Below are 13414 nucleotides of genomic sequence, written 5' to 3'. Positions count from 1 at the left end.
GATTAATTACAATTTTGACCTGTTGATGATGTTATTAAAAACAAGGGGAACATGAATGTCAGATTCGTCGTGTCTATTCATTCAAAAGCTGTGGAAATAAATTCACTCAAAGTGAAAATTGCCCGCCTCGTGGTAGCACTTGAGGAATAAGTCAGCGGGCTTTGGCCTTTGGGGATCATGAATGTCTGTACAAAATTACTTTCCAATAGCTGGTGAAATATTTCAGTCTGTACCAAAGTGATGGACATCCATTCCCGGAGCTGTTAGCATGGCTAAAATACCAAATATTCAAGGGTTCCAGCTTCTCCTGTGTCAGGGTTTGTTTGCTTTGTATCCTTGCAGGTTGATCACCTTTGGGCTACAAGTTGGATAAAACAATCTCTGAGAATTTTGATAACCATTTTCTGACATTTCACAGACAAAACATAATTCTTTAATGCAGCCGTACATATTTTTCTTTACAGAATTCTAGTAAATGTTAGCTTTTTCTCATTGTGGGTAATCAAATGTTTCCTTGGGATCTAAAATAAATACACTAGCCAGAAAATCAACTGGTGATTAAAATTTTGTTGATCAAACATGCATTATGGCTGACAGACTGTGTATCACATCAGTTTCCATGTCATATCCTGCTTAACATGTCCCATGTGAAAACCCTGGACACTCCTCATTCCAGTGACTGGAATAAGCTGCAAAAGACTTGCAAATTAGACAATCTGATCTCCATATGCTTCTCCCAATCATACATGAAGTCGCCTCCCCAGAAAAGGTTATTTGTCCTTCTGTCAGGCGAATGAGGACGAGACATTACAGTGGCCGCGAACAAACCTCCAGGACATTTCCAACACATGTGCTGTGAATCTGAATCCCGCTCCAGATCCAACATTACTTTGTGTCTAACTATGCAGACTGAGATGGATTTTAATTGGATTAAATTTTTTTTATTGTACTGAATTACATTTACGGTCTGAATTATGCTCACATTCCATTTGCAGCCTTCAGTGTCAGTTAAACTATGCCTGGTGGCTTACAGTTGACACACGCACCAGTTATGGTTGCAACCACTGCGGTCTCATAAGTCCCAGTGACTCACATAGCTATCAGCTCATCTGCTAACCACAGTCATACACATAAATGACAACTTCCAAACTCCTTAAACCAGAGATCAATCATAGCCAGAGGCTGCCTATGCTCATTTGCACACATGCAGCATAAGAGTATTTTCATCTGCCTCCAATCAGAGAGATTACTGGAAGTGGAGGATGGGCGATTATATCGTGGAAGTCAGGGAGCGTTTAAGGGAAATTTGGGGTGAAAATAAAATTAAAGGTGGTGAAGGAAAAACCTGAAATCTGAAGAAATGTGAAGAAAACCAACTCACTCATGGCTGTTAATCTTCTGGTCACTTAACACTCCAACAGACAATTAGGAGATGCTCACACACCGCAGGAAGCATTTTAAAACCCACGGCATTCACTACATAGTTGAGTGTGTGGGTCTCGTGTGTCTCCTCTAATCACCTCTCCTCCTCCTCCTCCTCATCCTCACCTCTTTTCTCCCCTTCACTCATCCAACCATGTTCCTCCTCTCCATCTTCCATATGCTCACCCTGTCAATCATCCCCTCTAGTTACCCCTTCTCACACAGTCCCTGAACGAGAGCTGCATTGTGTGTGTGTGTGTGTGTGAGAGAGAGAGAGGCAGCGAGAGTGTGTTTGACATTGCCTCAGGCTGCTCCCTGTCACAATTGTCATTTTATGGTGAAGCATTGTTGTGATAGCAGACAATATTCAAGGTAGGACAGTGAGAAGGAGAGAAACTTTCTGCCTCATCCTCTCCAGTCTCCCTCCTCCTCCTCCTCTTCCTCCCTCCATACCTTTATCTGCTGGGAGCTTTCGTTCAGATTGTCCTCTCTCTTCTTGGCATCCTCCATCAGCTGGGCGTTCCTGCTCTTCTCCAGCTGCTCTTTGTGTTTCAGGTTGGCCACCTTCTTTGACTGGTCCTTCATCTGTCTGCACACACATATGCACACGAAATACACCGTCAAAGTCATTGCAACACCTACAAACAGTATTTCTAAACACTCGCTGGAGATATGAGTCATGCTATATTGTTCAAAGTTTTGAAAATCTAAACTCCCAGTGCAGTAATTCTGTGTTTCATTACAGAGCTCGCTAAGATCATATCATTAGTGAAGTGATGACAGGAACACAGATATCAAGAGATCAACTGCACTTTTGACTTTTCCTATTAGATTCCTTTAGGTTCATAAAACACACTATTATTTTTGCGATAGAAGGTTACTTGTTTTCACTGCTCTTTAAACTGCGATATTAACAGGTGTGGTATTAGTAGTAGTTATTAGTAGTAGGCATAAGTGCCCACGAATAAGGCAGCGCTTACGGCAGCAGTCTACTTACAAGAGGTGATAATTGCACACTGAACTCTAGTTTTTATTGCATCACTAATGTTTGGATAACAAACGTTTAGTTGTAGAATGCTGTTTGATAGAATGCATAACAGCATTCACATTCACATGCATACTGAAAACAAGAAGTCTCAAATGTTCAACTGTCTCAATAACCTCCCTTTGAAGCAGTTATCTAAACGAGCTTAGAGGAAAATGATAAAAATAAAATGGGTGTGTATTCGTTTAGTCTCTTGTTTTATTAGACACCAAAACAGTTGCTAACAATACAAAAGAACGCCCAAAGTTGCATTCAGGGGTCTTTGTTGTCCTCATCCATCAAACTTTTTAAAACACACTAAGGTAGACACTAAACAGCCTCATTTTCTTCCTGATTTGATTAGACTGAGAAGCTAAGCAAATTTATGACGCCATAAAAAGTAGCAGCTTTTTTTCTTTTTTTTAACCAATATTAAAAACCATTATGGAAGCCTTATGTATGCGCACATACACACAGCAAACTGCGCCTGTATTCACAGTTCCTGGCAAGTCACAGTGCAGTGCAGATGATTTTTAATATATAGAGCTGAACTGCTGTCCCCCACCAAACATGACTGCAGGACTGTCTGTTACTACCATTAAGATGATACTGCAAGACAAAATATGCTGTGCAATACAATGCGATAATAAAATCCCTCTGGGCCAATATAATGTAAAGATCTTTAAGGAATTCAATAAAAATCTATGAATTAATGACTAGATGATATTTGAGATTTCTCCATAGCGGGAAGCTCTGCTTCATGGAGGGATTACTGGGTGTCAGGAAACAGAGTCTAAATCATCATCTGGGGAATGAAGGAAAGAGAGTAAAAGTAAAAGAGGAAGAGAGAGAGAGAGAGAGAGAGAGAGAGAGAGAGAGAGAGAGAGAGAGAGAGAGAGAGAGAGAGAGTTTAATCCCTGTTTAAGCTGTCTGTAAGCCATGTAGCCCTGTCACAAACCTATCAGCTATCGCACCAGCTTGACTTGATCAGGACCTTTCATTCCTTTCATACACACACACACACACAGATGTGGACTAACCCATGCTAATGCCAGTAAGGTCTGACAATGTCTACTGAATCATGACACAGATGAAAGATAAGTCAAACACAGAGGACAACTGTGGCAGCATAGACGTATGGGCGCATGTCCAAGAAAGACACCAGCAAGACAAAACTGGATCGCTGACTAACACGTCTTGAGCTCATAAAGTCATTCTTTTCATTCTGTGTGAGTCTGTGAGACTTTTGTGAGTTTGCAATTTTGAAACATGTGTACAGTACGTCTCCCTTCGTTGTACAAATGTTTATGCAAACGTTCCTGTTAGCATGACTTTTTACAGGCTCGGAGATGGATCCATTTTCTTCACTTGCATTGCTGCAGCTGCCAGTAAAAAAGCTGACCTCCAGTGATGGGAAATCCACAGCAAACTTGCTTGTGCACTCTTGGGAAATCATTTTTACAAGCCATACGCTGCATACTTTGTTTCCTAAGGTTTAAACAGGTTCCAATCATCACACGACCTTTGACCTTAGTCTGTGTACCACAACCTTCTCTTAGTTTAAATCCACGCATTTGCGATGCTGCGTTCTCACAGTATATTTGTTTTATTTTTGTTGCTTTACTCCTTCAAGTGCAATCTTCTGTCTGGATCTGTAAGAGTATAACGTAATGTTTATTTGTTTAGATCTCAAGTGATATACACATTATAGTGTCTAACCACTAACGCCCTCTTTCTTTCATCTTTCCTGCCATCTAAGTTGTAAGCTGTCTACTAAACTAAGCTTAAGAGATGCAAGTAATCCAAATGGCTTTTACATCAGTATCCCTGCCAGAGAAGTTGAGAAATGATATTGGCAGAGGATGGTAACATAAAATCCTCTATGTGTTTGCTAAAAGGTCCAGGGGGTCCAATTCCAAACAGTGCAGAGAAATTTGGAAAACTGAAGGAAAACTTGAGATGCGATGACGGGGCCAAAACTGCTCCGCAGCACCTGGTTGTTCAAAGCTCGCAGAATAATTATAATAATAATCAGCGGGTTAAGCTGCGTGTGCACACGTGTGGTTTTGACTTGTTTTTGTACGCATTTTAAAAGGACTACACATTGCTTCATTATCACATCCAAATTGGGTTCAAATGCTAAACAGGAAAGCAGATGAAGTGAGCGTGGAGTCAGATGCATAATCGTGGCTTTTTGTTTCCTTTGTTCGGACCTGATTTCAGTTTGCACCCTGAATGTGGAATAATTTGAATATTTGGGATCAATTTTGCACTCTACACCCTGTGTGAGTGTGTAACAGGTCATAAACAGGCAGGAATGTTCCTATTGGAGGATATCCAGGAAGCTCTAACCATCTGGTTAGCTCTCTGAGGTTTCCCCCCTTCATGCTACATTTGCTGTACGTATGTGAGTGTATGTGGAAAAGACTTTTAGTTTGCTATGTTTCCTACTGACTCAACACTCAGCTTCCGCTTGCACTCCCTCTCTTTCCTCTCTTCATAATGCTCGACACTTGTTTTGCTCAAACCTCACTTGTTTTCATGTATCAGTTTTTGGAAGCAGATGATTTGGATGGGTAACTATCTTGCAGTTGCATCAGACCACAGCGACTTCCTCCTCCTCCTCTCGTTGGAATTTTCTTGCACACCAAAACCAACACAGCTCTTTCCCTCCACTGCCCCCACCCCAACACCCCCCGACGCCCCCTTGTTGCATGTCACATTAGAATTATTTGCATAAAAAGCAATCATTTTATTTGCAGGCACAACGACAAATGTACTTCATGTCAGTCCCCCTCCGTCTTCTCCATACTCACTCCCTCTCCAAATGCAACGTTACTCTTTCCTTTGGATGAAATATTCTCACCAGACCATGGACCATTTCTCCTCTCCTTTCCTCTCCCTGATTCCTTGCCCTCCCACTTTTCTCGCTTCCACCTTTTACCGCTTTACTTCTCCTCTGACTCCTCAAAACAACCAGTGCAATATGTGTAATCCTAAACAGCAGGGCTGCCACTCTTGATTATTTTCATTATCAGTTAATCTGCTGATTATTTTCACAATTAACTGATGAATCATTCAGTCAATAAAATGTCAAAAGACTGTGGAAAAAACCCACAGTGATGACTTCAAAATCTCAATGGTTAGTTACAGTAAAAAAGAAAAAAATTCCAATTAAAAGATGGCATGCTTGCTGCATAAGTACATCAAATGAGTGTATTCTGTATGTATATGCAGATCCTGCTCAATTTTACTATGTAAGACAATGTAAGTACTCTTACTCTAGCGCTGAGTATAAATTAAAACAAAAGCTGATCCTGACCTCTGACCTGAGGTATCGCATTAATATTTTTACTACATTATAACCAAACTATGATGTTGTGAGATGAGATGAGATGAGCCCAGTCCTTTCTTTACACTTCTGCATGTACATTTTTACATTTCCACCCTATGCTGACCAACAACTGATATTTTACGTCAGTTCACGTTTTCAAAGAGTTGCATCTGTGAATCTAAACATGTTTAATTAAAAACTCTGATTACAGTCGTTGCTTTGAGGAGCAGAGAAGTTGCTCTATGAACTTGATGGCTCGGCTCAGTGGAGGCAAAGTGCCATTTGAAGCTGTTTTAATCTGTAAAATACTTCCTTCACTGCTCCTTTGAAATCCCTTTCAACAACTGCTTGCAAAAACCGCTGGAAGAGGCAGAATCACAAGAGTTCACTTTACCCACAGTGCTGTAAACACCACATACAAATGTGCAGTGAAACCACGTCTGCACACACACAATCTTACACTCATTTACACATGGTCTAAATCCACATGAAGGCACAAATTTACCAAAACTGTGCTGATAGTCGGGGGACACTTGCACGCACAAACACAGTCGGTGCTTTCAACTGTTCCAAACACAACCTGCTTTGTGTTAAAGTCTCTCAGTCAGACCACACACACATATTTGAAGCACACACACACACACACACACACACAGTTGTGCATGCAACATAACAACAAGTGTCCATTTTCTGACATTTGCACAGAAATACACACATGCAAACATGGTGGCACATATAGCAAATATATGCTAAGTAAACACCCGCTGACATAACTATTGACAGCACTTTGAACTTACAAAATTTTGCAAAACCTCAAAAATACCCTCATTTACAGACCATACACACACATTCATACATGCTATATATAAACACACACACAGGCACGCAAATGCACAAACACAGAATAGCTTTCATAACACATTAAAGTTGTGAAAAAGCAGCAAATACTGTTGGCAACAACACACACATAAACACGCAATCTCATAAACTTCAGTAAACCTCAAATTAAACATTTTTTAACCTCCCTAATTAGCATGCTGCTGATATTCAGGGAGCCACATTAAGGTAATATTAATATTACATTTGGAGTCCTGTATAAATATTTGATCAGAAATGCTCGGGGGCCTCATGTATGTTTACTGCACGTAGTTCACCCAACATTAACATCAAGGATTTCCTTTTAACCACTTGGAATTCAGCATTTCCTTTGAAAATACAGGAAATATTGGTTTGGTTTACTAAGCCCATAAAAACTATAAAACAAAACAAAAAAAAAAAGATCAAAAACATAACAGCTTAGTCTTGCAAACTGTTGGTGCAGAGAGGACTTGGAGTACAAGGGGGACATTTTGAGGGAATAAGGAAAGAAATACTTGTGTTGTTATTTGTGGAATGACTGCAGAAAATCCCTGAACTTAAAAGCAAATTTGTGTGGTAAATAAGGAGGAAAGGCAGCCCACGTGTATCTGTGCAAACTTCCACCGTGTGGCTTACTGGAAACTAGCAGTCCAAAAAAAAAAAAAAGAAACTGTGATACAACAGCAGACAGAATGAAACGTCTCCTTATGAAAATAAATCACATTTCCAGCATATATCCATATTTCAGAACTAACCATACAGCTAAAGGCAAAGTGTTTGGATAATACGAACAGTGTAAGCATGTGACAGAGAGCTGGAGTTGATCTTGGCCGTGTCTGTGTTTAACATGGAGAACAACAAAGTCCCTGAATTAAACACTGACACGCTGTTCTTTAGTCTCACATCCATCTTTTGATCTGAACTCTAGATTATATTGTGGATGAGTCAACAGCACAAGAAGATTATTATGTCTCAATACTTAGAGTGTGCTGTTGATGTATGCATGAAATACATACATGCTCACATGTAGCTGCAGTCATTCAACCCTAAAGTTCGGTAATTTGACAGCTCCAAAAAACATACTTGGCACAGTATGGAAAGCAGAAAGAAATGATCTGTGTCTGTGAGGAAGAAAATGTTTTAATACAATAATCCTACAAAGCAAACTATAATAGGATAAGAAGAAATCATTTCAAGTTAGCAGCCTTGAAGCTGTTCTGTAGATCAGTATATTTTCAGAAAACATAACCGTAAACAAAAGCATGTTTTTCATTTTACCTCAGCACTGAAAACACCATCTGAGTGTGTGCACGCAAGTATTTTAATTAGATAACTCTCAGCAGTCATCCTTACTGTAGTGTTGTCACCTATTAGCTGAGAAAGTCCTTTTTGCATGTGTGTTTGAGTGTGGAAGGCACAAAAAAAACCCAAAAAAACAATGTGCACGAGTCCACGACAGCTTTAGTGTATGTGTGCGCCTGCTTGTTGTTACCCATTAGCTGACAAATCCCTGCACCACCTCAATGCGGAGAGTCATACGGGACCTCAAAGGGATCACACACGTACACACACATAAACACACAAGAAGCACTGCGATTCCTTTTTAAGCTACAGAAACCTTGCTGTCAGACATTTGACAGTGGATGAGGAGTTCCTCAGCCCAAGATCAAAACATCCAGAAAAAAAAAAAGACAAGGAAAAAAAAAAAACACAAAAAAGGACAGAAGAAGAAAAAGAAGTCTTCTGTCGTCTACCAGACGGCGAGGCAATGCTAACTTTTTCTTTTGTTTTTTTCCCCCTCTAGAGTTGAATCACAAAACACCAGAACAACAGCGATGAAAAAGCTGACAAGACGGCAGGGGGAAGAATGGCTCTGGAAGTTGAAAAAGAAAGAAAGAGCAAAGAAGGAGCTGGCACCAGGGGAGACCTTTACAACAGAGCAGAGCGCAGAAAACACTCAGAGCTCCAGATTTATGCAGGAAACAGAAGGGAGAAGTGGTTATTATGTGGTCGATCACAATGCGTCGGTCAGAGAAATTTCAATACGACTTTGATATGTCTGTTAGAAAAGACCAAATTCAGACTTTGGGTTTTGCATGCTGAAATCTCATTACAGAGTCACCTCCTGAGTGCAGATAGGCATATTTAAAGTCTGACAGAAAGAAGAAGAAGAAGAAGAAGAGGGGACTTATTAATGTTTTGGATTTGGATGAGACTTTCTCGACAACAGTAAGGTCATCTGTAATCTATAAATAAACATGTTTACCAAAGGGTCAAGCTATTCCTTTAAAACTGCTTGTCAGCTAAAGTTTATTTGAATTTAAGGACCTAATTCTACAGTCTAGAGACCCATAAAAGGTTGTGAAACCCTCGGGTTGAATTTTTAAAACAGCGTCTGAACTGCAGCAGTGATTTCTCCATAGGCCACAATGAAACCCAACAGAATATTAGAAGAACTCTGAGCAAAAGTTCACAGCTGTTGAAGCTAATGGTGGCGACACACTGCTTGTTGCTTTTTTCTTGTTTGTGAACTTGGTGCTAGCATCCTGATAAGACTGGCAGGACGCTATAATGGAGCTTGTAAGAAAGAAACAATAATGTTTCTGCTTGAAAGAGACAGTGATGTGGCAGAGGGGGAGAGCAGAGTGAAAGTCAAGGTGTCTCCTTCAAAGACAGAGAGACACGATGAGAATGATTAAAAACAGAGTTTATGACAGAGTGAGGGAGATGAGAGAGTGTCTTGATGCAAGGACAAGAGGTATGACAACGAAGGAGACCATGATGTGAGAGAGAGAGAGAGAGACAGTGATGGAAGGAGAAGAAAAACAGGCATGCAGTACTAACCTTGAGGCAAGACTGGGTAGAGCAGGAGACAGCGTTGCATTGTAAAGATAAAAGAAAGGGACAAAGAGACAGGGAAGGAGAGGGAAAGGTGAGAGGGAAGACAGGAGTTGAGTGCCAGGTTAGCCAGTTTGATCACTATTCAAAGAGGTGAGAGATGAGAGACGGAGGAACTGACAGAAGAGAGACAGCTAAAGAGACATAATTATCCATCGAGATGCTGCAGGCAGACGCATTAACAGGGAGACAGGCATGACCATGCAAGCAAGTAGGCAGGCAGACAGACAGTCAGACAGACAGGTAAAATAAGGTGATGAGACGCCTGTTCACCTCAATATAAGGACACGCATACGCAGACAAAATTGCAATCACAAATCATAGAAAGTGAGCAATTAGCCAATCAAAGCATGAGCTGGGAGCGTGCTCACTATGAATTATGGCATTTCTTCTCTTTTGGATTTGATACTGTAGATGACTTCTTTCACTTCCCACTAGGGCCACGTGAGAAGCACGCAGCCCGTGGATTTGTAGAGGAGACGCCTCCACCAAAAGACACATGGCACGGAACCATTAAGATATGAAATTTGAGGAAAATTCACTTCCTAAATTGGTTCACCCCAAAAGTATTCCGTACAATCACTCCTCATATGTTTGGTTGAACTGGCAGAGCGCTAAACTCCAGGGTGAGCTTATGCCTGGGAACGCATGCTAATGATGGTGTGCCAGAGACAAATTGTCCATTACAGAACAATATAACACGCAATAAACTTCTCTAATTTCCCATTACTCAGGTTTATACTCTACATCTCTCTAAACCTCTTTCTCTCTATTTCCCCCCTTCCACTCTTTTCTGTCAGTTTCCTTTTCTGCTTGCCTCTGCCCACCATGTTGTTCTTTTCTTTCTTTCTTTTTCTGTCTCCACCCGTTATTTCATTTATGTCTTGCTGTTTTTCTCCCTCCATCGCCACACCTTCCTTTCCTTTTTCCTCTGTCTTTCCCCTTCGCTCTCGCTCTCTCTCTCTCTCTTTCTCTCTCTGTTTTCCACTCTTCTGTCCAAATCCTTTATTTTGGCCATCAGGGCAGATTTTCAGCTTCATTTCCCCTCAGTGTGAAGTCACTCAGTCTGCTCCAATTACTATCCTAGTTACTGAAATAAATAACCTGGTCCCATTACAGCTGGAGTTAAAGCAGAGGGGAAAGAGGCAGGGTTGATTTTTTACCCTTGTTTAACCCACATCTGATCTTTTCATTAGTAATGTTCCCGCTGCTCACTCGTTGCCCTGGGTTAGCCCTGGTTCCAAGCTAAGGGTTGGCCACAGGCAACTGTATCCTCCTCTGACGTACCTGTTCGCTCGAGGCTAAGTCTTAAAATTCACAGCAGGGTTTGCTAGCCCTGAAGTCAGTATTAGTACACTTTGTGTTTCAGGGTCAGCGCTTTCGGGTGAAAAGGAAAAGGGGAAAAATAAAGATTATACCAGGTTCCTGTTTGTTCCTCAACCCTCTCCCGAAACAGAGATTGTCAAATCACACCTTAGTAACTGTACAAACTAGAAAAGAGTATGCACTTGAAAGGTTCAGGGTGCTTACATAAACTTATGACAAAAAAAGAAAAGAAAAAGGTTTGGGGTGCATATCTTTTTAGGTTTTTCAGAACCATAACACACAAGAGCCAATGTGTATGTAAAGTATTAAACATAAGCTGCTATTATCCAGTTAACTACAGTAGTGCCAGCACAGTACTACAGCACTGTACTACACAGTACTACAGCAGTATTTTCCCCCATGAACTGCATATTTTAAGTTAGAGCAAAATTAAAAAGTCAGCTGGACAAAGTGTTTTCAGCCATCTTAAGGAGCTTTAGCTTAATTAGCTGGCTAAGTATGGCTAATTATAGCTGACAAAATCTGACCATGACAGCTGTCATTTCAACTGCTAAAAAGGAGAAGCCTGCTGATGTCTATGAGATCAAAGGCCTAGTACTTCATAAATAAGGCTTTTAATAAATCTGACTTTTTGTTGGGTAAGTCTGCCCCTGCTCTGCTTGTCAGCTGCATTATGTTTTAGCTTGAAAAAGTGCTGCAACAATAAAGGGGGTGTGGCAAAGCTAAGAGTTCTCAGTCGGTTCTGCCCTTTTTATGACTGTTTCACCATGTCAACACTTAACCACAGCCTTTAGTTAGCCAGTGATTGATTTCCACATCATACATCTAACAGCTAAATGAAACCGCTGAATGTGGGGATGTAAAAAGTATTATATGTCCTTACACTCTCTAATATAAGCTCAACTAACCACTCACTTCACAGTAATGACTGTGTGTTAGATTTCCTCATAAAAACCTACTTACTGTAATCTTAATTATACTATAACAAGATACTGTTCTCAAACATACGGTACTAAGCCCAGATTTAAAACCTCTCTGGTTTCCTAAGAGCAGCCTGTAAGGTTCAGTTATTAAAATATCAGTTGCAGTAAAGCCTTTATTTTATTGTAATCCACAGGGAGAATGAAACATCTCTTAAATACATATGATGTAAGAGCTTAAGAGCGCAACCATCTGCATTTTTAAATGGCTATAAACTTACAGTACAATGTTATCCACAAAACTAGTACTGCAGTAAATCTGCATCTGTGGCTACTGGATGACTAAATAACACACACACACGCAGTTAAAACCCATCAGTTTGAAGTCAGCAGGTGCTGAATTATTAATAGTCTAGGATTTCTACTGGCCAGACGGAGACACAGCAAGGAAACACTGAATCTCCCTAAAATCATTAGCAACCATTAGTCTTACAGTCAAACAACTAAACAGAGAGAGAGGGAGAGAGGAGTTTATAGTTGTTGTGGGTAGAGATCATGTCCAAGGAATAAACTGGAGGAAAAGATTAAAGAGAGAAGGCGCAGACAGAAAGCATATTAGTTCAGAAATCAAAGGGCACTGAAAGGCATACAGGCAGACGGGTTTTCATAACCCCAGACAGTTCTGATTTGTCTAACTTTACTGTCACTACTCTTACTAAAATATAAACCCAGCCCTACCTCTGTTTTTTTTTTTTTTAACCTTATTATTTAACTTGCTCCTGAGGCGTCGTAGACACTCATGAACAGACACACAAGCAGAACAACAGACAACCGACAAGAATGAAACACATATTCAGAGAGACAGGTAAACACGGAGGCAGGCAGACAGACATGCTGGCAGACACATCACATATAGACTGAAAGAAAAGACAAATTAATTTAATGTGGTAAATGAAGTGTACATTGCAACACATAAGCAGGAGACTGACAGATCAAGCCACAACATAGAAAGGTTGTTAGAAACTGACAAACATTTCCTATTAGCATCAAAAAAAGGAAAAAAAACAACAACCCAGAGTGAACTGTCCAGACTCCTAATGAAAGAAAAAGAGTGTGTTAAAGTCTGAAAGTCAGGCATCCTCAGCTGAAAGTAAAACAAAAAGTGAAGCGTGGAAACAGAGCCACTAAATGAAAGAGTTGCATCATTGACAGGAACAGAGGCTCAAAGAGTTTCAGGCTGCACAGCAGAGACTCTGGTGCCAAACGGTGCCCTCATTTTACAAACTTTTGGAAGCGGTTTGGCTTGTCAGACTGCAGTATAACAAATGACAAAAACTTCTGCGGATGTGCACATGTTTAAGAGTACAGGTGTTGCTGATACCTGCACTTTAGGTTTTTGTTTTTTTTTCAAATAAGTCGTATTAGAGAAGTATGTGAATATAAAACAAATGCTGCAACTCTTTTATGGTGATTATTAGTGAAAATAATCAGCTCTTTCCCATGTGGAAAAGACTTGCAAACATGAGAAATCTCTTTTATTGTGTATATTTTCTTTTGAGAGGCTGGACACACTCAAAAATGCCTGAAATGATTGTTCGGTCTTCCATAACTGCATGTGTGAGATGCTGTCAG

The 13414-nt window shown here is 40.4% G+C and overlaps 1 protein-coding gene across 6 annotated transcripts in view; it reads right to left on the bottom strand.

Moving 5' to 3' along the window:
* LOC124053943 (ELKS/Rab6-interacting/CAST family member 1-like) overlaps window positions 1–13414 on the bottom strand; it is a 105523-nt gene that overhangs the window by 51168 nt on the left and 40941 nt on the right. For 4 of the 6 annotated variants that reach the window (XR_006842271.1, XR_006842272.1, XM_046379540.1 and 1 more), the window contains 2 exons: window positions 9483–9494; window positions 1876–2011 (listed from right to left, as the gene is read on the bottom strand). Coding sequence is in view for 4 of the 6 variants with exons in the window: in XM_046379540.1 (XP_046235496.1) it covers window positions 1876–2011; window positions 9483–9494 (148 nt within the window). In the remaining 2 variants the exon portion in view is untranslated. The remainder of the gene's footprint in view (window positions 1–1875; window positions 2012–9482; window positions 9495–13414) is intronic. The other 2 variants (XM_046379541.1, XM_046379543.1) reach the window with 1 other exon arrangement.

The sequence above is a fragment of the Scatophagus argus genome, chromosome 22 (genome assembly GCF_020382885.2).
Source record: "Scatophagus argus isolate fScaArg1 chromosome 22, fScaArg1.pri, whole genome shotgun sequence".
Lineage (NCBI taxonomy): Eukaryota > Metazoa > Chordata > Actinopteri > Scatophagidae > Scatophagus > Scatophagus argus.
This window is presented reverse-complemented; position numbering and strand designations above follow the sequence as displayed.